The following is a 27,952-nucleotide window of genomic DNA, read 5'->3' on the forward strand; positions in this document are numbered from 1 at the left end:
GTGAGCTATGGGAAGAGGGAGAGGGACTCATGGGAGAAAACCTGGCACCCGGCACAACGGAATTCCAGGACAGCGGCTTCTTTATTGGCCCGTGGCTTGGCCATCTCCTTCTCTGTTCGACAGCAGGTAGGTGAAGACCAGGGTCCCTTTACAGGCCAAAATGACCAGGATCCAACATCTGGAGTGACACTCCTATCAGATCAGGAGCGTACAGCCAACAGAATCCGCTCAGCAGAACTGGGCCGGTTGCCCTGAACCCACTCCCTACAGAACCCTTCTGCAGCACAGAGCCCTGCCAGCACCCTGCCTGTCTGCTCCTGCAGCTGCTCTCTCTGCACTACAGCCACAGACCCGGACAGTCAGACAAAGACGGATCTCGACACAAAGGTGACGTTTACGGTACAGAAAACACCCGACCACTATTGATCCCTAAAAAGAGATGTTTAACTGTGTCAGTGGTCGAAATCCAAGAGCGACACACTAAGCTCACAGAATACAGTCTGGGATGGCCAAAGAGGACCGGCTGCGTGCTCACTGTGAGCAGGGACTTGACTCGGACATGCACTTCCTGCTCACCTGCCCTGCAGTCTCACACAGGTCTCTGACTCTGACCAGCTCCACACCCCGCTAGGAGAGGAGATAGGCTTCGAAGCACGGAGCAGCCATATCACCCTGCAACTCACAACTGGCAACCCACCAAAGCTCAGCAGGTGTGAGCCTGGTCAGTACCTGGATGGGAGACCTCCTGGGAAAAACTAAGGTTGCTGCTGGAAGAGGTGTTAGTGAGATCAGCAGGGGGTGCTCACCCTGAGGTCCATGTGAGTCCTAATGCCCCAGTATAGTGACGGGGACACTATACTGTAAACAGGCGCCGTCCTTCGGATGAGACGTAAAACCGAGGTCCTGACTCTCTGTGGTCATTAAAAAATCCCAGGGCGTTTCTCGAAAAGAGTAGGGGTGTAACCCCGGCATCCTGGCCAAATTTCCCATTGGCCCTTACCAATCATGGCCTCCTAATAATCCCCCTCTATGAATTGGCTTCATTACTCTGCTCTCCTCCCCACTGATAGCTGATATGTGGTGAGTGTACTGGCACACTATGGCTGCCGTCGCATCATCCAGGATGCTGCACATTGGTGGTGGTGGAGGGGAGTCCCCATTACCTGTAAAGTGCTTTGAGTGGAGTGGCCAGAAAAGCGCTATATAAGTGTAAGCAATTATTATTATTATTATTAGGTGTGGTGATTTTTGTTCTAATATTGTCCACAGTCGAACTGTGGACACACTGTGTCAGCCTGCTGCTGCCTATAGAGACAGAGAGTGGACACTCTCTGGACATTACTACTCAAGGAAAAACGACACTACACATGGCACTGTGCAGTCCAGACAGAGGAGTGTGTGTGCTAGAGGGAGGAGGGAACAAAGTCGTTTTGTTACACTATGTTGCACTCTTATCAGCCTGTGCTGTTCTGTCTGTACTTTATGATGTGTATAGTGTGTTGCACTGCAATATTATTGCGTACTTCGCTAATATTGCGTGATACTGTTCTATTCAATATAAATACGTTGGCAATACCTGTGCAACGTCATGCCAATAAAGGTTGTCGTGAGCTGGTGACGTTGTGATTATGACGCCAGGCACGGGCATGGGGCCGGGGAAGGCGGCTCTAGAGTGACGTCAGGGAAGGACTACGGAGGGAAGGCCGGGAGGGGGTGGGCAATGGGGGCGGGGTACGGGGAGACCCTCCACTCTGTGTGGAAGCGGGTGGCTGCTCATTCCATCTCCACTGCGAAGTTTGCTGTGGAGGCTGTGGCGAGACGCGGGTCACCAACTCCTCACAGACAGGTAAGACTCCGCCGTCCTTCCCCGTTCCCGCAGAGCTGGAGAGAGGACCCCCTCGTTGTTGCTGCTGCAGCGACAGGAGCCGGGCGGTAAAAAGCCGGGCCAGCGTGGAGCAGCAGTTTGTTCGGTGCGGCCAAGCTCATTTCGCCGCGTCCGCGGACACGTATAGTGCGGTGATGCGTTCGGGTGCGCGGCTCTGTACCAGTCGTTCTCGGCGAACGGCTAAAGACGGGATTTAAAAGTTACTTGTTGCGCCAAGGAGGCGCGTAGCTGTCGATGAGCTTGTGAGCGAGATATACCTGCAGTTTGTCGCATCAAGTGTCTCGCCGCATCATCGCTGCCGGGCGACACCTGGAGTGGGCAATCGGCTTCACGGAGAACGGGAATCCGGGTGAGGCAGCCCAGCTGTCTGAGAGACTCGCCTGCCCTCCAGCGCACAGGACCCCTCAGGTGTTTACACTTTCCTGCTCTGCTGTTGCTGTAAACAGGTCTCACTCCACGATTTATATACGTTAAGGAGTTTCGTACGGAGTACAGTTTTACAGCTTTATTATTATTAAAGCACTTTTCCAAACCCAAAGAAGCTGTAGTGAGTGATTAAAGAAAGAAAAAAAAAGTACTATAAGAAGTAAAAGAAAAAATCGGGCATACAGGTTTATCCAGATGGAATGTAGGGCAATCAGACAGAGATCCTGGTAACAAGGAGAGTTTTAAGTTTGGATTTGAAGAGAGTCAAGTGTGTGAATCGTAATGTTACGGTAATTCGAGTTACGTCACACGTATTGATTAAGTTCATGCTGTCGCTTCGGGATATTTTTTCCTCTGCCTCTTAACCCTACACGCGGGGTTATAGATAACAGTGTAATGAAACGGCCTTCTTGGTGAAAGTGCTCGTATATAAATGATAAGGCACCTCACGCGAAGGTTAAGTCTGTGTGTCTAGTCTGCTTGCTTCCCCGGGCGACTAGGCTGACAGCCCCCGGCAGGTGAGCCGCAGTTGGGACAGCTCCTGTCTGCGGGAAGGCAGGTCCCGAGCCCCGACACGCGACAGTGCAGCGGCTGAGCGGCTCCATTCAGCGCTCTGCGCGCCTGCGAAGTTGGCAGAACCGGTCTGGTTTGCGTCTCGGCGCATTAACCCCGCAGTCGCCCGGGAGCATCGGAAAGCGCCGGACCTCTGAGCGCGGCGAGGTGGATACGACTTCCACGACTGAAGAGCTAGGTCCGGTTTCGGCACCATTCTCCGCCTGGACGTCTTTGCACAGCTTAGAGGTGGAAAAATACCTGTTTCCTCTCATACCGCCGATCGGTTGTTCAAGACAAGTCAGTCAAGAATAGGTTCCCATCCACAATGACACCCCGGAGACCCATTTGTGCAGCGGGGCCTTTACTGGAGCAATCTGAGCAAAGTACCTTATTCAAGGGCACAATGGCAGATCCCCATCAGGGACTCGAACCCATGACCCTCCAGCCTGGGGCCCGGGGCCCTAGCCAGCCCGCTGCGCGTAGCGTCGTTGGGCGTGTGGATGGCCATGCGGATGTGTGCCGTCAGAACGCAGCCCAGGGAAGGCAGACAGTTAATCCCTCACCCCGCTTGGATGCTGTGAGAGAAACATCCCTTCTTCCCCTTCCTCCAGCCCCCCGGCCTGTCATTGTGAGCGTGTTATTCACACTTGGTTAAGAAGGCACGGCTCGAGAACACCCTCTCCATTGAGAGTCTCACCCCCCTGCCTCCACCTCACTTTCACTTCCCCACTTCCCCCTCCCTCTGTCTTTCACGTAACCCCCATAACATCTTCCCACCACTGTGTCCCCACCCCTCTCTGCCTCCTCTCACCCCTCCTCACTCGATTCCAGTCAGACGGCTTTATCGGCATGACGGGTGAATTTCAGTATCACCAAAGCATATAATACGCTTATAACATCCTAAGACATTTACATATAAGCATACGGAGCATTACTGGGAGACAGACTCACTGCTCCTCAGGCTGTGACAGGGGATCACATACTGGGCTGCCGGTTCAACTGAGTTCCCTCCTCCCTCTCCCAGTAGGATTGGAAATTGTTCCGATTCTGGCAGGTGTGGGAATCCTGGGATTAGCTGTGTAAATTTGGGGAAGAATGTTTCTCTAATCCCAGTTCATATTTGTCACAGTGCAGTAGGAAGTGCATCTCTGTCTCTATTTCTCCCCGCTGGCAGTGGGAGCACAGCCTGTCCTCTCTCTCTATGGCCAGATTTTGGTCACTGAGCCTGTACTTCGTCAGGGTCTGTTTCTTTTTGGTGTTTCTTATCTTGGTCAAATATTCGTCTAGTGTATTGTCTGTTTAGGGTTTATGTTGTGTTTGTGCGTGTGTCCCAGTGTGTGAGATATTGCCGTGTGATCTGTGCTGGGATGTGCTTGATTCTAGCAGTGCCGTCCTGAGGCTGGCTGGTGTCGGTGTGGCTTGGGCCAGTGAGCTTCAAGACCAGCTGGCTCAGAGGGCTCTTTGTTGGGCTCAGCTCTTGGCTCAGCAGGGCCTTGTGGTAGGAGTTTTGGTCGCTGCTTTTCAGGGCAATGGGTTGGATTACACCATCAAATATTTGGAGCCTGATTCTTGTCAGTGGGTTGATGTTGAAAAGCCTTGTTATTGTGTAGAAAGCCCTGAGTGCCCCATTCTCTTTCTCTTCTGCAATCTGACCCCCTTCTCATTCTCTCTCTTCTGCTCCGTTGGACCCCCTTCATATTCTCTGTCTTCCTCCGTCTGACCTATCTCCATCTCTTTCACTCTCTCTCAAGGGCAGAACTGATGAATTACTCACCAAATTGCTAAGAATGAACAAAAACACCTGCAACGTTTTACACAAACAAATATTTGAGAGGCTCACTGGTTCTCTGATAGTGACAGGAGATCACATACTGGGCTGCCAATCCGCCAGTCCTCCCTGTCTGGCAGCTCTATAACACAGTGCTGTAGTGCAGGTCCTATGTAGTGCTCTAGATATACTGTATCTACTGTATATAAAACTGTGTGTGCAATACTTTTACATATGCATGGCTACAGACATCTGTAAATGTAGGCCATCCAGTGAAGATGCACAGAGTGATGGGACTGTACTCGAACCCTGCACCCTGACCCCTACTCATCAGCCACCTCTCCCCTTCTCTTCTCTGTCTGTACCCTGGCTGTGTCTCTACTCTCCCAAATCCTTTTGGCTCAGCTGAACCCTGTGCCCTGTCTCCGCCATGTGACGAATCAGAAGTCTTAAGAAATCCCACCTCAACGTTGGAATTAAAGAATTTGGTCTTGACTGGTGTGTCGGGCTAGCCTGGAGAGACTCGAGCTGTTTCTTACCCTCTCCAGCTGTGCCCGGTTCTTGGGACAGAGGGGCTGTTAAACAGCCCTTGGTGTTGTGGAGACACCCCTGCCCAGCGCAGGAAAGAGGGTGTTTGCAGTGATCAGCCAGTGAGCCCTGTGTCTGTACCCTGCTGAGCCCGGCCCTCTGTGACACGTCCAGGTTTCTGGGTCAGAAAGCACCCTCCTCAGCTGAACACCGCCACCCCGTAATCAGATTTACAGTTTTGTCTGGTAAACCAGTTTGTTTTCCTCTACAGAATATTTAGCTGAACAGAGCAATTCTAAAGAGCTGCTGGCCATAAGTGAACGAGCACACCCAAATCTAGTGCAGTTGCCCATCTTGCCTTCTGATTTCTCAAACCCAGTATGAAGCACTAACTGTCAGCATGAGTCCCTGTATCAAATGCCCTGTGCAGTGCGCACAAGTTATATCAGCCAATGCCGTGTTTGTGTCTGCTCCGTTTTCTGCTTCGTATCATGCCTATTGTGCCTCATTTCCTTTGTCTCTGCATCAAAGCTGGATAATACTACAGGAATCAGTATTTAACATCACCTAGGGACAGTAGTACTATGTTCTAGGTATGTAAGTCCTTGAGAACTGTTACAATTGTTCCTTTAGTTGTTTTTATAATTGTTTTTTTTATTATCCTTTGTATGATATGGTTTATTAAACTTAAGGGGTCACTGGGTCCAGGATCAAACATGGATCCTTGACACTGCATGCAAAATCTTAACCGTGTTGCTGAAACGCCCAGAAATCCTCCACTTTGTGTATCCACAGTGCTGTCCTGAAGTGTCGATATTACAGCCATTTCTGAATCAAATGGCAAAATCGTATGATGAAAATGGGCTGTTGAGCTGGTCAGAGCTCTGCATTATTCCGTACACCTCAAAAGAGCGATTTGTCTGCATTAGTCTCGGTTTCGGAAAGCCCCTCATGTGTCAGCCCACAGTACATGACAGTGCGCTCCGTTTTTCTTATGTGTGGCCTGATCTTTGATCCTGAGTGCCTGAGTGGCCCACATAGACATTAACGCTGCCATGCTAAAAGGGCTGTACCCCCACTGCAGGGGGATTTGAGTACCCCTGGGAAGTGTTGTCACCCTAAGAGGCCTGTGATCCTCTTCAAACCCTGTTACACAAAACTCTCTTGCTCAAGAAGCAGCAATGCAGATCTGGTTCCCTGTGCAGTAGTGGAACAGAGTACTGTGTGCAAAAGGTCCTTTGCTGTAATGCCACTGTGGGAGACTGCTGCAATTTGGGATTTTCTGACTTGGAGTGACGGAACGCCAGCCACACGGTCTTCTCCACTGGGATACAGGATGGGCAGATTCTGGCCTGTTGGGAGAGGGGGATCCTCTCTGTCTGCAGAAGGGATCAACACCGCTGGTTTGCAGAAGGGGGGACCCCACACCGAAGCTGGAAATCCTGCTGTGAAATAGGAGATAGTTAGCCAGCACTCTTGGAAATGAATCCCGGCCTCAGAAATCTCCAGAATGGGGGATTAAATGGTTTCTTTTAATTTGGTGGGTTTTTTTTTTCTTTTTTGGTAGAAACCATGGTTTCCTTGGTAGAAACCTTGGCTAAAAAATCTCAAATGTTCAGGGTTAATAAATAACACTAGAAAAAAACATCCTTCAGTCAGCACGGCGCTGCAGAGGGAGTACCCAGCATAGGAATCTGCCAGCCCAAGGCAGAATAGGGCCATCACAAATTCCTCAGGACAGGCTCAGCCCTGCCTGGCATGTCAGGGAGGAAAACCACACACCTGTTTTCGCAGAAAGCGGGGCGTAGAGCTGTAGCTCGGAGGGAGAGGGAGGCTGGTGTTGTAAAAGCAGAGCAGGAGAGCTGTAGCTGCAGGATAGTGGGCCCCTTGGCGAGGACAGGGAGACAGTGACACTCTAAGGGCTTCTACAGGCAGACAGGCTGTAGGCCTGCGTTCTTGTTGACATCTTTCTTGAGAAACGCCGGGACCGTGTCTGGAGACTCAACAGAGCTGCCGCCCAGCGGGTGATCTCCTGTCACAGCCCGAGGAGCAGCGAGGGAGCCGCTCAGACGATCAGTTTGTGTCATTGTGCTGTATGTTTGTGAATGTTTACTAACAGTTGTTGCTCGGGCGATACTGTCAAACATGGGGCGTGCCAAGCTCTTGAACCTGAATTTCGAAGATCCCAATGGGAGTGAGAATACGTGCTGTGGAAGTGGGGGAGAGCAGGCTTGATCGGTTCTTAGTGTGCCCTGTTGTGGGTGTGTCGATCTGGGGCCCGGGGTGTGAGCTGAATTGCCACTCTGTTGTGTCTCCCTCGGGACACTGCTGCTGGTGCCAGAGCCTCAGCTCACCTTTGAAGGGATCTGAATGGGAGAAGAGAGTTACCAGAGCAGGGTGGGGGGGGTCTGTGAGAGTGGAGTGACTAGGAGGGTGACATCACCCTTTATTCTCCCTGTTGAGGGGGGGCGGGTAAGTGGGTGAGAGGTCACTGGGGGAGGGGAGGAGAGCTGTGATTGGAGGAGAGGAAGCGAGCACAGGTCTCACGGGCTCCAGCTGGGAGAGGGAGAGAGAGATGCAGTTCTCCACTGCGAAAAATACGGTGGGATTAGACACTGTTCTCCCAAATTACAACTCAAATCCCAAAATTCCCACACCTGCCAGAACGAGTCTGTCCCACAGTAAGATTTGATGTCTTTAATGAGTACGTAAATGTCCAGTGAGAGGTTTTTGCTCTACACGTGTGTTAATTGTATCTCCTTTGGCAACACTGTAACTCATCGGCCCGGCCAGTGAAGCCCAGTGGACTGGACACTGAAGGAGAGAGCAAGAGAGGGGGAGTGACACAGAAAGATGGGAGAAGCCGAGCTGCTGGAGGAAGGAAGGGGGAAGAGGCAGGGGGTGGCCGGGAGTTCCTTGGCAGCCTGTCAGGTTGTCATGCCACTGGAGGGCACAGTCACAGTGCCGGGCCTGTCTCCCCCTCTCCCCCATTGCCCCCACCCCCTCTCTGGGGTTACTCCAGGACAAGCGTCTCTCAATGCCCTCTGTTCTTACTGCTGGTTTGAAACAGTGTGTGAGATCCATCTCCAGGCTCTCACCGGTTAGACAGGTACTGTATGCCCTCGACTAAGCGTGCGGCACGGGTGCAATTGATCACCTGGGTTGAGCTGTCTCGGCGGTATCGGCCGCAGGAACCGGTAAGCTGGTAGACTCCTGTCGTATTGCCTGGGTCCCCATGGGATACACTTCTCACTGTTCCAACGCAAGAGAGGAAGGACGCCCTCCGGCCAGTCTGGCTAGCTTGGTTAGTAAATTGATCTGAGGTTCTCATCCAGCCGTATTGTAAAATAAGCCAGAGTATCGTCTTTCAAGAGCACGGCAGGTTGATTGTTCCACACTCCCGCACCCCTTTGTGTAAAGTGTCTTCTGTTTTAAACGCCCGCACTTTCCACCTGTAGCTTCACGGTGGACTTTGAGGATTTTGAATGCTTGAATCAGGTCCCCCCGTAGTCTTGTCTGCTCATGATGAACATGGTTTTCTATGGGCGGTATTTCCTGGGGGGAGCCCAGCACTGACAGGGCAGCAGACTGCCGGACATGACTGGAAAACGCCAGCGGAGGGACGGACGGAGTTCGACATGTCGTGCTGGTCCTCCCTCTCGCACCACCCCGGCTGGGCCTGTCTCACACCCCTCCCTCCCTCTCTCTGTTTACTCCTGTCCCTGGCTCGCTCGCTCTCCTCCATCGTTATTCTTCTCCTGCCCCTTCTCTCCCTCCCCCTCCCGCTCAGTACAATGCCTGTGTCTCCAGGGTGGCACTCATTGTGTGGCGGCTGAGCAGCCAGCAGTAACCCCAGCGCCTGTTCCCCCCCGGCCAATCAGAGTCCTCCCCCCTCCGCACCCCCCTCCCGAGACCCACACATCTTCCTGACCTCTCTCAAGCTGAAAACAATCAGATACACTCGCATGCAAAGGTCTGGGCAGGCCTGGTCAAATCGCCTGTTTCACTGAATCTCTAAGCGAAAAGAAGTTAACACAACCTCTGCGGGGTACGAGCTTAAGCGTGACTCATTGCTGCACATCTTCATGCAAAATTTTGTATTTGCTTCATTTAATAAATTGGAAAAAAAAGTAAGTCAGTAAATGTGGCATGTGGCAAAGTTTGGGCAGCCACAGATCGCTGCAGTGGACCTGCAGAAAGGTTTAGCTGACAGCGGGGCAGTGGTCCCCAGGCCCACAGTACAGTGTGGCTCCCACAAAAATGATCTGCATGGAAGAGCTGTCAAAAGGGGACCTTTCCTACAACCTCATCAGAAAAGGCAAGGTCTGAAGTATGCAAAACAACACTTGGATAAGCCAGAAACATTTTGGAATAAAGTGCTGTGGACTAAGCATGGGATGGATTTGTTATGTTTTTTGTGGGTTGGTGTGGCAGCCAGTGGCGCAGAAAATATTGCGTGGGTGGAAAGATGAATGGATTGGACTATACATCAACAAATCCGAGAAGTTGATGTCCCACAGTCACTGAAGAAATTGAAGCTAAAAAGGTTGGATCATTTCAGCAAAACAACAATCCAAAACATACCACAAAATCAACCATGAACCTCTTACTGGACCAAAAGATTAAGGCTGGGGAACGGCCTTCACAGTCCCCAGACTGGAATCTGATTGAAAATCTGTGGGGCGATCGGAAATATGCACTGCATGCAAGGAGACCTTAGAATATTTCTGAGCTAGTAGAGGTCTGCAAGGAAGAGTGGGAAAAGATTCCTACCGCAAGAACAGAAAGACTCTTATCTGGGTATAAAGAACATTTAACAGCTGTGATTTCTGCATGGAGGTGTTGCTAAGCACTGACTAAACTTTTGCACATGCCACATTCACTGTGAATCTGTTAAATTCAGCAAATAACATTGTGCATTGAAATGTGCAGCAATACATCATGTTTAGGTTTGTACCCTGCAGAGGGGGTGTTAACGTCTTTTTGCTTAGAAGTTCAGCGAAACATGCAGTTTGACCAGGGGTGCCCAAATATTTGCATGCAACTGTATAAAAAGAGCATCTGCATGACTGACATGATGCCATCACAGAACATGGAAATAGATTTTTTTTTGTTTTTTTTTTTCATTTAAAAAGGCAGGATGAAACTCTCTCCAAGTACAGCCAGTCTTTTCTATCAGTGGCGCAATACCAGAGAGAGCCTGCTAGGTGGCTCCACTGAGCCCAGTCTGCCGTCGTCAGTTCCGCACTCCTATGAGGAATGTCAAAGCCCAGTCTAGTCTTAAACTTCACAGTTTACAGACGAGGTAGAGGGACCATGCGACCAATTAGTATAACTTAAATCTCGATGCAGAATAGCAGTAGTAACCATAGGTATCAGAACAGTTCTTCCCCCAAGTAAATAGAAATATGAAAGTATGGAAAATTAAGACTCTGGTAGATCACAGCAATATTGTTATGCTCATCTGTTTATCTTATATGTTTTTTTTTGTTTTTCTCAATAGGTTTGTTTTTAATACCATTGAAATGAATGGTGGTCAATGATTTCATTTGTATTTCTAGTGAAAATGTACATACGTGAGAATTCATTGTAAGATATCTTCAAGTACATGTACACAAGAATGTTTTAGAAATCCTTTGTAACTTGTTTTTGTTGGTGGCCTTGCCAAAAAGAAAAAATTCAGTTGCGGAAAAAAAAAACTCCGGTAAAACAGCGGGGGTCGTGGAAAACCGGCGCAGTTTTTAAGGCCCATCCTTTTGGTCTCCCTCTCAGCGGCGGCTCCATGCAGTTCCAGGAGTGGCTGCGGTCCCTGCGCTCCGGGGCAGGAGTGTGGCTGCCCGACGTGGAGGAGCTGCGCCGGCTTCTGCCCTCCCTCTCCCCCTCCTCCCTGCTGGGGCTGGGCGCCCTGGCCTCCCTCACCGCCTACTGGCTGGCTACCCGGCCGCGGCCCATCCGGCCCCCCTGCGACCTGCACGCGCAGTCCGTACCTGTCCAGGTGAGGGGGGAGGGGGGCTGATTCTGAAAAGCGGTTCTGGAGCAGCGGCACTGTGGCTAAGGGTCTGCGCCTGTGACTGGAAGGTGCCCGGTTTGTATCCCGTAGCCGGCAGAGGAATCCTACTCTGTTGTCGCCCCTGAGCAAGGCCCCGAACCCCAACTGCTTCAGGGGTGGCGTATAAATGGCTGACCCCAGCTTCTCTCTCCCCTGTCTGTGTGTCTCATGGAGAGCAAGCTGGGGTACACAAAAAGAAATTCCTAATGCAAGAAATTGTAAATAGCCAATAAAATGATCTGATCTGATCTCGTACAAGGTAAGGGAGAGCAAGGTGTATTTATGTGGTCCTGTGAGCAAAAAAAATAATAATTCAACACAGTGTAATAGGTGGAACAATAGGGATTATTATCACAATAGTGAATTTCCAGTCAATTTAGGGGTGGCTAGTCTGGTCTTGCAGTGATCTCTACTGTACAAGGCCACCATACCCTGCATTCACAGTGCTGGCGGACCTTGGCAGGTTATCGTAAGGATCCAATACACTCCCGAGCCCGAGGAAACATCTGCCTGGACTGCATTCTCCAGGAGTACTGCTGTAGTGATGCCCTGCTGAGCATCTGCACCTCTCTCGTGGGCAGCGGTCCAAAACCGTTCTAGGGGTGCAGATGAGGTAACCTAGCTCAATGTGGCAGGTCAAGCGCCAACTGACAGATCTCAGACATCCGTGCCTGGAGGTTTTAGAAGGAATACTGCTGCGCTTTGGCCTTTGTGTCGGATGTTTCAGGGCTTCGGGTGTGTGTTCCTGAGGTCTGTGCGGCTTGTTTCAGGGGGACCCTAGCTGTCGGCGCTCGGCACTGCTGCAGGACGAGATGCTGCTGGAGTTCTATTATGAGGACACGAGGACGGCCTACGAGATGTTCCAGAGAGGGCTTCGAGTCTCAGGTTAGTGACGGACCGTGCAGAGCTGCACTTTGTAACAGCCTGCAGTCTTGTGCTTCACTGCCTGGTATTTCATGAAGTGCTTTGTGCAGCTCTGTGCTGGGAGTATTTATTCCTGCCAGAATATTTTCATCCCAGCTCCAGGTAGAGAAGATCTGATGTTCAAATTTGCTGATGGATGAGTAGGAAGTACCGAGTAAACAATGTGCGTGTTTTCAACAAAAGGAGGATTTCTTTCTTGTGTCACTGATCCGTCATAAGTGACATCAGCTAAAAAATTCAAAGTGATGGCTGTTACCTATTATCATCAGTTTTACTCCTGATTTAGGGGCCAAAACTGCTCTGGACTGGAGCTGGATGGAATATAGGGTGAAGAATGATTCAGCGAAGTTATTCTGCACTGTGCTGCGTTCTCTGCTGTAGCAGTTATTCTTCTGTGATGTACTGAGCCGGACCATAAGGCACTGTGCCACGCTGTGCTGTACTGTGACAAGTCATCCTGTACTGTTTTCTGTTGTGCTGTACCCTCTGTACCAAGCCCTGCTCTTGTGTCAATCTGTGCTGTCCTGTGCCAAGCCCTGCCGTGCTGAATTGTGCTCTGTTATGGTGCTATCCTGTGCCGTGCCGTGCGATAGTGCTCTCTCTTGTGCTGTTCTGTGCTGAGCCGAGCTGTGTCTGACTGTGTGTGTCCAGGGGACGGACCGTGTCTGGGGTTCAGGAAGCCCAGTGAGCCGTACAAGTGGATCTCCTACAGAGAGGTGAGTGTGGGGCTGTGCTGCCTGTCTGTTAAAGTGGCTGCTCTCTCTCTTCCCAACGCTGAGATGTGTGAGAGCTGTGATCGCACGTGGCTGTGGCACAGTGACAGTGTTTCCTCTCTCTGTGTGTCAGGTGTGTGAGCAGGCACAGGCCCTGGGCTCAGGGCTGTTGGCGCGAGGCTGTCAGCCCAACCCTCAGCAGTTCATCGGCATCTTTGCTCAGAACAGGCCAGAGGTAACCTTTCTATCTGGAACTGGAATTAAAAAAAAAATATATTGTACAATTGGATAGTTCTGCCTGGGAAAAGAAACTCTTTAGTTGTGACAAATCTTGTCAAAAAGATAAACTCGTTGTAATGAGTATATGTGCTAAAATGTTAGGGAACATAAAGCAACAAGGAGGTTGAGACTGTGCCTATGTCTCCCCCTAGTGGCAACAGGGGGTATTCGTTTTGACATTTTATGAAGAGAGTTAAGGGAGATGGGGGGGGGGGAGGGGGGAAGCAACTGTAGAACAGGCAGCAACAGTGACACTGGGTTAATAATAATAATAATAATAATAATAATAATAATAATAATAATAATTGCTTACACTTATATAGCACTTTTCTGGACACTCCACTCAAAACGCTTTACAGGTAATGGGGACTCCCCTCCACCACCACCAATGTGCAGCCCCACCTGGATGATGCGACGGCAGCCATAGTGCGCCAGAACACACACATTAGCTATCAGTGGGGAGGAGAGCAGAGTGATGTAGCCAATTCATAGATGGGGATTATTAGGAAGCCATGATTGGTAAAGGCCAACGAAGGACGGTGCCTGTTTTACAGTTTAGTGTCCCCGTCACTATACTGGGGCATTAAGACCCACATGGACCGCAGGGTGAGCGCCCTCTGCTGGCCCCACTAACACCTCTTCCAGCAGCAACCTTAGTTTTTCCCAGGAGGTCTCCCCTCCAGGTACTGACCAGGCTCACACCTGCTTAGCTTCAGTGGGCTGCCAGTTGTGAGTTGCAGGGTTTGGCACCCATGGTAGGTCATACTGTGCCAGGGTTTAGAGACAAAGGGAGGGGGAAAGAGAAGTGCAGAGAGCTGAAAGACCATGTGTTGTTCTGAGTTAGTGTGTGATGATAAACTCTGTGTCTCCCCCTACTGTCCACAGTGGGTGATTGCGGAGCTGGCTTGTTACTCTTTCTCCATGGCTGTTGTCCCACTGTATGACACCCTGGGGCAGGAGGCCATGGTACACATCCTCAACATTGGTGAGAACGCCACTCTGATGCAGAACATGACACACCTGTCAGTAAACACAGCGTCAGAAAACAAGGGTCTGGGAGTTCCTGTTGTGACCGAAGTCCATTGAACGTGATCTAATCGATTGTTCAGTTGGGATTTACTCTAAATTGCAGAAGATCATTGTTAATATTGTTGCTGGATTCAGATGCACTCTTTTGCAAATGGGGAGCTGCTAGGAAATGAAACAGCTGTTTGCTGTCAGTCTGCAACCTATTTAATGAATTGCTGTTTTTAATTATTTTTAGTAATTGACCAATCAATGATGTTAAAGTCAGCAGTGGGAATGGTGTTGAATTTGGCCACTTTGCTTAAAACAAAGAAAATGTCATATAATACAGTTATTAGCATAGCACAATTAATGAGCTTTACTGGCAAGAGGACAAAAAAGCTCAATACATTACTGAGTGGTATAGTGGTGAATAGAATATTAAAAACCATATAGATTTACTGTACAATATACAATATGCAGTTTCTCACACTGACTCCTCTGTCTGGCCACACCTTCAGCTGAGATCACCATGGTGATCTGTGACAAGCCAGAGAAGGCGGAGTCTCTGTTATCCCATAAGGAGCAGACCCTGGCACCTTTGCTGGGCAGCATTGTGCTGATGACGCCCTGCAGCGCCGCCCTGCTGGAGAGAGCTAAGAAGTGTGGCATAGAGATACTGCAGTTCAGCGAGCTGATGGTGAGTCAGAGAGAGTGTGTCCTCGTGATTCTTTGTCCTGTCACTCTTGTTGTATTAATCAGTCTTTCTTCAACAGCCACACAAACCCATTAAACATTGATCTTCAGGCACAGTTACTTCTTCTGTTAGGTCTAACTACAGTACATCTACAGTAATCTATCAGACAAAGCTGGGTGGTGACTCCAGCTCCTTTCGGCTGTGTTTGGTTGTAATCTCTTCTAGATCTTCTTCTTATGGGAAGCGGTACAGCTAGTGTATGACCTTTGCCAGCGCGATCATCTGTCACTGCTTTGTTACAGGAGCTGGGGCGACAGAATCTCAGGGAGCCTGTGGTGAGTCTCTCCCTCTGGGTCTTCGTCCCTCCAGCATGAAGACGGATGTGGTGGAGGAGGAATCAGAGAGACATGTGGTTGCCAGCTGGTTTTCCAGACAGAAAAAGAGGAGAGCGATGGAATGAGAAGTGGAGGCAGAGAGAGAGAGAGAGAGAGAGAGAGTTTGGTGATGGGTTTTTAGAATGACAGGATGGTTGGTTTGCTCAGATGGGAGGGAACACAGTGACAAGAAATGGCGAGATTCTGACTTCTGTTCAAGTCGCTGCTCGTTTCCCCAGCTGTGTGAAGGAGATCTGGAGTCTGTAGTCTCCTGCTGTTAGGAACACAAGGTTACAGACATGACCAGCTCATTTCCCTCCTGGTACCTCAGCCAGCTGTTCCTAAAGGGTCACTGTGAATCAAGTGCAATAGTGCAGCTGAGTACGTAGCTTGTCACAGGCATCTACCACCCTTTGTGTAGAGCAGCTTCTCTTGTTTTTCCTAAATTGAGCTCAGCCAGTTTGATCTCTGTGGAAATAGCACAGTTTTCCCCGGAAGTCAACTCTTACTTTAATTACGGGATCTCTGAAGGGCTTGACTAGTACCCTCAGGTGTCTTTCTGTCACTGAGCCCCATCGTTAGCAAATAGGCAGAGATTCTCCAAGCAGCATTGCAGGAGTCGATGAGCTGGACAGCTCTGGATCCTCGGTTGACTTTATCAGGGCAACATCTGTGTCTCGTCAGGCTCCTGAGAGCCTGCACTTCTATCTGCTGAGCTGTGCCTTCCCTCCGACATGTATGGCTGTGCAAGAATAAGAAACAGATGGGCTGACAAGCAGAGCTGTGCCAGATAACAGATGTTTCTGAATGGCTTCCTTTCAGTCCTTTTCTTGAGTGACATGTTTAATTTCAACATGGTTTCCACACCTAAAAAGGCATAATTATTGCTGTGACTAAAAGCTTTAAACAGGTGCGTTTCATCTCCTTCCAGCTGCATGAAAAGCTTTGAAATCCTGACACCTAGACAGATCATAATAGCTGTCAAACGGAGCTGGGGGAGTGGGGGGCTCTTAGCTGTGAAAACATTCTTGTAATGGCAGTAGCAGGATGGAGCAATATACATTTGTGAAGATGGATGTGGTACTGTGGACTTTCTAGCATGATAAGAACTGCTAGATAAAGCACTGATCTGTTAGTTCCTTCAGAATGTTTTTAATTAGCAAAGAACAGAAATTGTGTGCTCAAATGAAAAGTGCAGTTCTGATCTGCAGCATTGAGTGACTGGGTTGTTATTGTGTGTACCATTCTCTCTCTGTCTGCGTGTCACTGTCCTTCTGTGTATCATGTGTGTGTCACTACATAGTGTAACGCTTACGGCCGACAGGCACTGTGTAAGAGCCGGCGTACCAGAGCAGGAGATGTCACCGCCCTTCCCTGTGATAGCAGGACTACAGCTACTGGGCTGTAAAGAGATCTCTCTTTAGCTCACGGGGCTGGGTCGCTGCAGAGAGACGTGGGAGTCCCGGGTTCGAGCCCCCGACGGTGGGGGGCCGACCTAATGCGGCAAGGGCGCCCGCCTGAGCCCCCGTTGCGTTACAATATCTACGTCTCTCCAGGTGCCAGTGTGTCACTTCCTCAGTGTGCCTGTGTGTGTGCCCATGTGTCTCTATCATTGTGTGTCTGTGTGTGTGTGTGTGTGTGTGTGTGTGTATGTGTGTCTGTGTACCTGGCAGTGTGCGTCATTGTGTGTGCCCATCTGTCTCTCTTGCAGCCACCCAAGCCGGAGGACCTGGCAGTGGTGTGCTTCACCAGCGGTACCACAGGTATGGCCCAGGGTGGGACTCGCAGCCAGGCCAGCCATGCCTGTACTTGTGTGGGTGTGTGTGTTTGGAGAGGGGATGGAGGAGGGTGTGTGGAGTGTGGGTGTGAGACTACATAGATTAAGTAAATGGGTAAACAGTTTCTGTTGGGGATGAGTACATGTCTTCCCTGGCACAGGATCCTATACCGAACTCTGTCTGTCTCTTAGGGAAGCCCAAGGGAGCCATGATCACTCATGGTAATATTGCTTCCAACACCTCCTCTGTCATCAAGATCCTGGAAGTAAGTCTCTCTGGCTCCTCTCAGTCTACACCATTCTTCAGGCATCTCAGATGCCCAGGCAGCTTGTGAAGGGCTCACTCCCCAGTGTATCTCTCTCCCCTCCAGGGATCATTTGTCATCCGCCAGGAGGACATCTCCATATCCTACCTGCCGCTGGCTCACATGTTTGAGCGCATGATCCAGGTAAGGACCCTGGCTGCATCTACCCACGGTGCACTGCAGTTGTGTGATGTGCACAATTCTGCTGTTGGACCAATGGTCACACTGCGTGTCCCCACGAGCAACTCTTCCATCCCATTATCCCTCCTTTTGACTGTCGTTCAAGAGTATGAAGACAATAAGACTCAACATAAGAAGAAGACTGCTGATCCCTCAGGGGCTGAATGGCTTGATCTCCTCTCCTTCCCCTCTCTCTGTCTCAGGTGTCGATGTTCTGCCATGGTGCGAGAGTGGGCTTCTATCAGGGAGACCTTTCCCTGCTGATGGATGACATCAAGACCCTGCGGCCCACCTTCTTTCCTGTGGTGCCCAGACTTCTCAACCGCATCTATGACAAGGTGAGCCTGTGAACGCTGCCTGACTGATGGGTACACTGACTGGCACACTCACTGGTAGGGTCCTGAGATGATTGCACATTGGAAATGTGAGGCTGTAACTGACTGATTGTTCGCTAACCAGCTGGGACCCGGGCTGGCTGACTGGCACACCGATGGACTGATTGGCAGAGCTGTTGACGGACCGTGTTGTGTATGTGTGTGCCAGATCCTGGCCTCGGTGAGCTCCCCTCTGAAGCGAGCACTGCTGCACTACGCCGTGAGGAGGAAGCAGGCCGAGCTGAGCAGCGGGGTGGTGCGGAACAACAGCGTCTGGGACAGGCTGATCTTCAACAAGATCCAGGTCGGTCTGCAGCCTTCTTAAGAAGTCAAAACACACTTACTGCTCACCGATATGCCAAAACAAAAGCACAACGAACGTGAAATGCGAAGAACACAGAGCAGCAAAGATTTGATTCACAGGCTTTTGTGAAGACCTCCTCATGGAGCAGAGTCCACAGTGGCTGCTTAGAGTCCGATGGGCCCAATGGGCCACCTGAAGCAGCTGATTGGCTGATCGCCTGTGCTGTGGGAACGAATCACTGGGCTGCAGACTCATACCAAGGAGACAAAGCTCAGAGGAGGTCGTGTCATCATTAAAGCAGACAGCTGGAGCATTCATCACACTTTAGTCCGCAGGATAGCACCATGGCCAGACAGTGTTCATGCCTGTACTCTGCAAGTTACAGTCGTGTGTCCATCCAGGCCAGTCTGGGCGGGAATCTGCGGTTCATCCTGACGGCGTCGGCACCCATCTCCCCCACCGTCCTCTCCTTCCTCCGCGCCACGCTGGGCTGCCTGGTGAGAATGTTCCCTCACATCTCTCTCTTTTTCTGTCTGCCTTTCTTCCTCACCCTCCTCAATCCCTTCCATCGTCCCTCTGCTGGGATCTAGTGTGCATCTCTTTCACCAGATAAGATGCTCACTGGAGATGTACAAGTTCCCAGCTGTGTAAACACGTGGTTTCTTCTTTATTATGCAGACAGCAATTATTTGCAAGAGATATCCTTCACAGAAGGATGACAGGTTTCTTATTAACAGATAGGTGTTAGTGGTTGCGTTGGCATAGTGTAGTGGGCAAGCCTCCAGACTTTTGACTGACATGTTGCGGGTTTGAGTCCTCACTGCAGACACTGCTGTTGTACCCTTCAGTGAGGTGTTTAACTCCTTTTACTCCAGTCCACCCAGCTATGTAAGCGGAGACCAGCAATACTGAGGATGTCTATGTGATAGACCAAATCACATGCTTAATTCTACCTAACCCTAACCTGATGAGCCTCTCAGTTCTTGTATGGATGTTGTCTTTGCCTTGATTTGAATTGAGGAGCATGAAACAGACACCCATCACCTTACCTGGTCTGAGCAATCTCCAGATTCCAATCCAGTTGACAGTTTGTGGAATCAGTGGGATATGCATTCACATCGAATACACACCATTGTCCTCATCACAGCTTCAGCTGAAACCAGTCCTGCTGGGAGAAAGGAAATGGTCTGGGCTACAACTATTGCAGGCACCTGTTGAACTGCACACCACAGCCTGTTCCAGCTGTTCTCACAGCTGTCGGGGGGTGGACATGTTAGCCAGTTTAGATGGGAAAAAAGAAACGCAACTCCTCCTCCTCCACACTCTGGCCCTCCCGTCTGCGTGGAACAGGCTGAAGAGGGACTCATCCCTGAAGAGGACCTGATGCCACTGCTGATGAGTCCATCGCAGCCTCTGTCTGGCCCAAGCCAATCGGATGTGACGTCTAGGAGGTGAGAGCAGAGGGGCTCTGACAGGTCACCTTGCTCTAAGGCCAGCAGCATTGAGCCTCACTGTCCTGTCACTGATGCAGGCGTTGTGTCTGCAGGCAGTTTCAGCAGTAGTACGGGTGGCAGATCTGAAACAATCTCTCAGATGGACCAGTCTGATGTGTCGGTCCTGCTCTGGTGTGGTCACTCGAGGGCGACCAGATCGTGGGCGGTCATACTGAAACCTTCTCTGCAGTCAGGACACAGTGGAGCGGCTTACTCCATAGCGCCTGCAGCATGCCAATGGCCCACTCCCTTGCTTCTGGTGACATTCAAGGCATTATGGAGTGCACAGAAAACTGACTAAACTGCTTGGCCTTTTTCTTGCAGTGACCTAAGCTTTGAATTCAGGCCTTTTTAAAGGTGACCTGATCAGGCATAGTTCCACCAGGACCTCGTTGGGTAAAAGTGCACCTAACGAGCTTTCGTGTGATTGGAAAGTTGCAATGCCTCACCCCACAAGCTGTATTGCTTTTCAGAGGGCTTAAAACAAATTGACAACTTTTTGTGAAAGTACATAAGCTATAGCTATAGTATTCTCATTCCAAAAAATGTTGCGTTTCTTTTTTCCATCAGTATATTTTGACCACTGGGTGTAGCTTCACAGCGCTGTCAGGGGGGGAGTGTCAAAGTCCCAGTCAGTTTGTGTTCCTGGTTAGAGTCAATAGATAAGGTGCTGTTTGGAGATGTCTCGGTACTCCGAGGCGCCCTAGATCCTCCTGGGAATTTTTTTCAGGTGGACAAAATGAGAAAATCCCTCCTTTCTCCTCCTCTGACAAAATGTGCTGCCCTCTCCTGCTTTGTCCCCGTCTTCCACCCTACAGTTTTTGCTTGTCTAAATCCATCTCTGAGTAGGGTGAGAGCAGGGGGTGTGTAAACTCTTGTCTTGTGCAGATCTTCGAGGGTTATGGGCAGACAGAGTGCACAGCTGGCTGCACATTCTCCATGCCAGGAGACTGGACCGCAGGTGAGAGCAGGGCAGGGAGCTGTGTTATTGAAGCTTCCTGTGTCTCTTTGTGTGACAGGACCCATAGTGAAAAATGTCACTCCTCTGGGTACTCAGCACTGTTTAGCCTCAGGCGTCAGGGAATTGTCATTTCAAGTAGAAGTTAATTTTGAAATAAAAATCTCCTGTCCCTTATTTCCTGGAATGACGGTGAAGTCAAAGTGATCTTGAAAGTGCTCCTGAGCCTTTGATTCGATCAGAATGAAGAATAAAAAATAACTCCATCAAAACATGCAGAATTACTTTGGGTCGTGTTTCATGCTATCTCAGAGTCACCTGTAAAAAAGGTACAAAGAGAAAATCCATTTCTAAAACTGCACTTGAAGTCTTGATGACACATGAGAATGTTCTAAAATATATGATTCCCTCTGGTTAATAAACTTTTCAACACTCCAACCACAGGCTCTACTCTCCTTCTCGATGTACCAGATAGTGTCTTGCCTAAAACTAAGAACCTAGAACAGGATCATCCTTATATTTGCTGCAGTTATTATGGCAGAACTTCATTCAATTATTTTCAATCTACACTTTTCTGTCTGTTCTGTACCATACAGTATCTTCCTTATATGCCTTTGTATCAATTTATGTCCATTTGTGCTATCTGTCTGTCTCAGGTGTTCATCTGCTTGTCTTTGTCTGTCTCTCTGTCCCGATGCGCATCTCTGTCTCTCTGTCTCTCTGTGCGTCTGTCTCTGTCGATCTGTTTTTATGCCTGTGCGTGCCTGTCTCTGTCTCTCTGTCCGTCTGCATGCCTGTCTCTGTCTCTCTGTCCGTCTGCATGCCTGTCTCTGTCTGTCTGCGCGCCTCTGCGTGTCTGTCTCTGTCTGTCTGCGCGCCTCTGCGTGTCTGTCTCTGTCTGTCTGCGCGCCTCTGCGTGTCTGTCTCTGTCTCAGCTCTGTCTGTATTCCAGGTCACGTTGGAGCCCCACTACCGTGTGCTATGGTGAAGGTCACTGACATCCCTGAGATGAGCTACTACTCCCACAATGGAGAAGGAGAGGTGAGAGATAGAGAGAAGGAAGACACAGGAAAAGGATGTGGGCAAAAGGGAAAAGTTAATAAGCAAAAGGGAACTGTACTCTGAGCTTATCTCAATCCAAGTGATAAGATCACAACCTTACTCAGACAAGCTCCTCGTGTTTAAAGAGGGATCAGTTGTTCTGAGAGAAAATGACACAGTACTGGAGCTACTTTAGTAGGTCTTACTGTCCAATAGTTTATTGACTTGTTTGCTGGAGGCCCAGATCCAGCGCCCCCTACAGAAAGAGGACCACTTGGGATTGAGGGCAAGAGTGCCAGAGTGCCAGGGACAATTCAGGCAGGGAAGCTGTGAATGGGCTCTCGTGCAGGTGGAACAGTAAGAAAGCGCCCTCTGTCTAGATCTGTATCAAGGGCCACAGTGTGTTCAGAGGCTATCTCCGTGACCCCGAACGCACAGCAGAGGCGCTGGACCCCGAGGGCTGGCTGCACACCGGGGACGTCGGCAAGTGGCTCCCGGTAAGAAATACTGGCTGACCCACTGCTTGACCCACTGAAGGACAGACTGACCCACTGACAGACCCACCAGGCTGAATGACTGAAGGACAGACTGACCCACTGACAGACCCACCAGGCTGAATGACTGGTGGACAGGCTGACCCACTGACAGACCCACCAGGCTGAATGACTGAAGGACAGACTGACCCACTGACAGACCCACCAGCCTGAATGACTGATGGACAGACTGACCCACTGACAGACCCACCAGGCTGAATGACTGAAGGACAGGCTGACCCACTGACAGACCCACCAGGCTGAATGACTGATGGACAGACTGACCCACCAGGCTGAATGACTGATGGACAGGCTGACCCACTGACAAGACCCACCAGGCTGAATGACTGATGGACAGGCTGACCCACTGACAGACCCACCAGGCTGAATGACTGGTGGACAGGCTGACCCACTGACAAGACCCACCAGGCTGAATGACTGGTGGACAGGCTGACCCACTGACAAGACCCACCAGGCTGAATGACTGGTGGACAGGCTGACCCACTGACAGACCCACCAGGCTGAATGACTGGTGGACAGGCTGACCCACTGACAGACCCACCAGGCTGAATGACTGGTGGACAGGCTGACCCACTGACAGACCCACCAGGCTGAATGACTGGTGGACAGGCTGACCCACTGACAAGACCCACCAGGCTGAATGACTGGTGGACAGGCTGACCCACTGACAGACCCACCAGGCTGAATGACTGATGGACAGGCTGACCCACTGACAAGACCCACCAGGCAGAATGACTGAGTGAAGGACAGACTTGCCTAAAACTCAAAACCTAGAACAGACTTATCTACAGACTGATCCACTGAAAGACAGACTGACCCACTGACCGACCCACCGACGAATCCAGTGATGGACCAGCAGACTGACCCACTGAAGGACAGACTGACCAACAGGCTGACCCAATGATAGACCAGCAGACTGACGGACAGACTGGCCAAGAGAGTGACCCACCGACCAACTCACTGACAGAAGGAAGAACAGACTGACTCACTGAAGGACTGAGAGACATTCAGAATGATTTACTTACTGACAGACTCATTAAACACACTTTCCCAGTAACTCTCAACTCCAGATCCTGGTGTTTTATCTCATCACAGACACAGCAGTGCCTAGCGTACATCACAGGTAATGACCACAGGAGGAATCCTGAGTGAAACGTGGACAGTCTCATGGGTTAAATTCTCCCTCTCTCAGAACGGTGCCCTGCAGATCATTGACAGGAAGAAGCACATTTTCAAGCTTTCCCAGGGAGAGTACATTGCGCCCGAGAAGATCGAGAACGTCTACATTCGCAGCGCCCCTGTGCTGCAGGTGTTTGTGCACGGGGACAGCCTGCAGGTATGCAGCTCGAGCGTGCACTGTCACGCTCACACACATACACAACAACGCACTTACTCATTTTCTCTAACAGGGACACAGATATGCTCATGAACACTCGCTTTCACTAACGGATCCTGGACACATGTGAGCACATGCTCGTGTTCACCGACGGGGATCTGCTCGCGGGCACTCGTGTTCACCAACGGAGATCCGCTCACAGGCATCCTCGCGTTCACCAACGGTGATCCGCTCCTGGGCACACAGGCATGCTTACAGACAACTTGCACATTCATCTTGGCTCTTCCTACATGGCCATCGACTGGTCTAGGAGCAAATCCATACTTTATCTTATGAATTGTCCCTTGGTGGCTCAATTACTTACTGGAGGATTAACTGGACTTGGGATTTCAGTGGTAAGGAATGACATAGCCTGTGCTGGCACTAGTTCAAACACTACAGCCTGCACACAGACTCACTCTGACTGTGATGATACTACTGTTAGATCGGCCACTATGAATGTTGATACTGAAACTCTTAGTATTGATGATAACATCATTACTGGTACTGTTATTGTCAGGAGTAAGACTGAGGCAACTAAAGCTCATGCTGGCACCAGTACTAACAGTACAATTACTGGCACCCATGCTAATGCTAAAATTGGAACACCTTTCTGGTTCAAATCTTTTTAAATGGGTTTTGCAAGGTGAACAGCAGAGCAAACAACTGAGGAGAGTTTCCGATATGTAAATCTCCTCCATTACCAGCCAAAGTTCTCCTCTTAATACAAACACCTTAAACCATAGAGCCTGAGAAATCTGGCAAAACATGGCATAAGATGAAGCAGTAATACAGATAAAAAAAAATCAAAGGAACAACATAAAATAACATTAAATGAGGATTTAGTATAGTAAAAGTCTCCTATACAGTAATATGACTTCTAAAGCAAATCAATCACAGTTCCTTCTCTGTGCTTCCTGTCCCCAGTCTCACCTGGTTGGCATTGTGGTGCCTGACCCGGAAGTGTTCACTGACTGGGCTAGAGAGAGGGGCATTGTGGGATCTTACGAGGAGCTCTGCAGGAATCCGGTAAACAAACGTCTAGCTCCCTGCACAGCACACAATATCACTTCAGGCCACGTGTGGATGTGTGTTTGTCTTTTTAACTTTTTTTGTTGTATATAAGTATAGCTAAACAATAACACACAGAATGGGGGTTTCACATCTCAAAAGACAAAATTGGGTGAATTCAATACCTTTTGAAGATGTCATAATGCACCTCACCATGTGGTCAGAGGGTTTTGAACTCGCATAAGTAGCAAATAAATTAAACAAAAATCACCCCACCAAATTTCTTTCTGTTAGAGCAGTTCTCGAGAATGCACCCCTGTGTGTCTTTCGGTTTGCCCCCCTGCCCTCCCCCTCAGTGCTCCTATCCCCTCGGGGTACTCCACACCCTAACTGGGTGACTCTGCGTCTCGTTGTCGCCCCTCAGGATGTGAAGAAAGCTGTGCTGGAGGACATGACGGTGATTGGGAAGGAGGCCGGTCTGAAGTCGTTCGAGCAGGTGTGTGGCACAGGGTCTGTCTCCGAGGCCCCTCTCTGGTGGGAGTCCTGTCCCATTCTCACTATGTCTCACAGGCTTCTCTCTCACTGCTTGTCCCTTCTCCTGGGGGATACAGCGACTGCCTTTTCTCTCTGGCCTCCCTGCTCTTCCTCCTCCTCCTCCCTGGACCCTGTCTCTCTCCTTCTCCTCCTCCCTGGACCCTGTCTCTCTCCTTCTCCTCCTCCCTGCACCCTGTCTCTCTCCTCCTCCTCCCTGCACCCTCTCACTCCTCTTCCTCCCTGTCTCTCAGGTGAAGGACCTGTACCTGCACCCGGAGATGTTCAGCGTCTCTAATGGTCTCCTGACGCCCACGCTGAAGACTCGCCGCGTCGACATCCGCCGCGCCTTCCAGGAGCAGATCCGCCAGCTGTACGCCAAGACGGCAGTGTAGGCTCTCTCCGCGCCCGTAGACCACCTGACCCAACTCAAACTGTCCACGGAGCACTGACCACTCGCCGTCCGGGAGGGGGCACCACCACTTCCGCAATCCGCGCTGTTATCCTTGGGAACTCTCACTGTGGCGAATCTCTCACTAGAATGTTGTATTTATGCTGTAGCTTTGCTTTCGCTGTGGCTGCCTGTTGTTTTAACAGGCCTCCATTCTGCAGCATGGGATCATGGGAATGCTGTGGAACATCACAGAGTGGAGCTGTCCAGTCCTGGTCCTGGAGCTGGACAACTGGTGTGTCTGCAGGACTTCATTCCACTCTGGCTCTTAAAGTCCTGAATCAGCCCATTACTGGCTCAACTGGACCAGTTCGCCAGCTTCTCCCAGCTCTACAGGTTGCTGCTGCTTTAAGAGACTGGAAATCCCATATACACACCAGCCCTCCAGGACCAAGACTGGACACCCCTGTCACCCTCTCACTGAAGCTGCTTCTCAGGAGTGCTTTGTGTAGTTCAGGTACAGTGTAATGATCTGTATGACAGAAAAACCACAGTGCGGACAGATTAGGACAACCCCCCAATGCTACATGCTATGAAAGGCAAAAATGAGGTTCCACCATAAATTCAAAACCTAATCAGATTTCATACAGGCTCTATTGACGTAAGGCGAACAGTAACTGTGTAACCCTTTGCAGATGCCCAGACCGTGCCCCTGTTTTAGCTGATCCTGAGCTGGTATGCAGGGGACAGTTGAAGTTGTCACAGTAGTGCTGGATACCTGAACGCTACTGATTCAAGTATCCTGGACACCAGCAGCGGACAGTGCCTTGCTCCACACCAAGGTCTCCTCCTTTCCCTTCCAGTGGTAGCTGCTCTGACCGTTGGCCGATAGTGTCTGGCCACTGATCTGTACACTCCTCAAGGGCAACGGTTCAGCAGAGTGTTTCAGCGGGATCTTTAGCCTCAGTGCAGGAGAGCGAACACTCAGCCCTCTTCCTGAGGGCTTGGGCTGGTCGTGGTTCTGAGAGCCTTCCAGAACCTGCTGGACCGTTTCTCCTCCAGGACTGGCAACGGGGAGTCCCGCTGTCCCCAAGCCCCGATGCGCAGCACCCTAGTCTCATCTTTGAAAGAATAGAATTGTCGGCTTTTCTCATTTGATGCCCACCCCCTCTCGTCCCAGAGCGTCGACCCCCGTCCCACGGGGGGGGGGGGAAACGAGGAGGTGCAGACGGGCCCTCCGGACTCCGCCCACCCCGACAGCCAATCGGCTCCGTGCAAGTGAGCGGCTCCGCCCTCTCTCACACCGCCGCTAGCCCGCGGCAGCTGTCTGTTTCAGTAGGAGCCGAGACGGCCTCCTGGCTGACGAATCCCTCCTCTGAGCAATCCCAGACCCGGCCTCCCGGGACGTATGAGGTCTGGATCGCGGAGAGAGTACCTCTACCCATTAATCCAGTAGGGCTCCCCAACAAGGGCACTCCTAGTGCCCCGTCTGTCCCCCAGCGATAGATCTGTGTGTGTGGGGGGGGGTGACTCCAGATGTGGCTTGAGTCTCGATGGGTCTCTTTGTCAGGGTTAGAGACACAAGTTCAAGCTCGATGGGCCACCTCAGTTACAGAAGCTGTTTGGGGAAACGAGGCCAGTACTTGGCCTGCTCCCCACAGTTTTTTTTTTGGGGGGGGGGGGGTATCTCACTGCTGGGGAGGGACGGGATGATAACACAGCAGAAGCCATCTCTCATTTTCACAGGCCCCAGAAACTCACGAGAAGATAAATCTGTAGGTAATGGAGCAAATGTAGTTAACCAGCAGGTGCCCACATAACCCTAACAGCAGTGTCAGCCTGTATAATGCGTGGCTTGTAAATGAGCTGGTGAGCAGCGCCTTATGCTGTAAATACTGAGAGGAGAGGCAAGCTGTACACTAATCCTGCAGACCGTAGGGACTGTTTTTTCTTGATCTGGAGTTTAATAAAAGTTTTTTTTCCCCCCTAACACAGAGTTAGATAAAACACCTTCGGAAACCAGACCCCTTTCTCTCTCTGTTGACGGAACATAAGAGCGTGCAGTAAGTTACAAATCAGGGTTTTTAGCCCATTGAACGCATTACGTTACCAGGGCGTTACTTTCTGCGGCAACTGTACACTTTTCTGTGCCTCTTGACGTTAATTGAATGATAAAAAAACGAATAAAAAGTGTCATTCACGTAGACAAATCTGTATTTTGGTTTGAGTACTGTTTTTTACAAGATTCGCCATGGCCAAGCCGTGGCTGTAGTTCTCCCATTGCACCGCAAGAAGGCACTACTACGATGTAAAATAAATTGTACGTCACGCCACCAGCTGCTGCGGTTTTGGCTCGACGTGTTTTCTACTTAAAACAAAACAGAAAATACTATCGTTGAGTACACGTTTATAAATATAACATTTATAAACGTATCATGAATGTTTTATTCCAAGC

General features: G+C 50.3%; 1 protein-coding gene across 6 annotated transcripts; it reads left to right on the forward strand.

The window, feature by feature from the left end:
• Window positions 1-1,694: 1,694 nt before the first annotated feature.
• acsl2 (acyl-CoA synthetase long chain family member 2) lies at window positions 1,695-27,711 on the forward strand. 6 transcript variants are annotated; one of them, XM_088624529.1, is made up of 21 exons: window positions 1,695-1,846; window positions 10,935-11,157; window positions 11,982-12,096; window positions 12,787-12,851; window positions 12,982-13,083; window positions 14,013-14,112; window positions 14,654-14,832; window positions 15,132-15,164; window positions 16,915-16,966; window positions 17,173-17,246; window positions 17,352-17,429; window positions 17,669-17,803; window positions 18,009-18,143; window positions 18,545-18,640; window positions 20,525-20,597; window positions 21,547-21,635; window positions 22,016-22,132; window positions 23,382-23,525; window positions 24,492-24,593; window positions 25,000-25,071; window positions 25,361-27,711. In XM_088624529.1, the coding sequence occupies exons 2-21, from the start codon at window positions 10,945-10,947 to the stop codon at window positions 25,499-25,501; spliced, it is 2,115 nt and encodes a 704-aa protein (XP_088480655.1). In that variant the 5' UTR covers window positions 1,695-1,846; window positions 10,935-10,944; the 3' UTR covers window positions 25,502-27,711. The 6 variants fall into 6 exon arrangements, with proteins under 6 accessions (XP_088480655.1, XP_088480656.1, XP_088480658.1 ...); XM_088624530.1 differs by lacking the exon at window positions 1,695-1,846 and adding an exon at window positions 5,815-7,255; XM_088624532.1 differs by lacking the exon at window positions 1,695-1,846 and adding an exon at window positions 5,815-7,238.
• Window positions 27,712-27,952: the final 241 nt, after the last annotated feature.

Source organism: Lepisosteus platostomus, chromosome 3 (genome assembly GCF_059453375.1).
Source record: "Lepisosteus platostomus isolate fLepPlt1 chromosome 3, fLepPlt1.hap1, whole genome shotgun sequence".
Taxonomy (NCBI): Eukaryota; Metazoa; Chordata; class Actinopteri; order Semionotiformes; family Lepisosteidae; genus Lepisosteus; species Lepisosteus platostomus.

What these genes read in the sequence shown, in the direction of transcription:
- acsl2 (XM_088624534.1), top strand. Translation starts at nt 9,635, where the DNA reads ATGGATTGGACTATACATCAACAAATCCGAGAAGTTGATGTCCCACAG. An exon ending in AGTGGATCTCCTACAGAGAG is followed by an intron (nt 12,852 to 12,981) that starts GTGAGTGTGGGG and finishes TCTGTGTGTCAG; the next exon opens with GTGTGTGAGCAGGCACAGGC. An exon ending in TTGCTCAGAACAGGCCAGAG is followed by an intron (nt 13,084 to 14,012) that starts GTAACCTTTCTA and finishes TACTGTCCACAG; the next exon opens with TGGGTGATTGCGGAGCTGGC.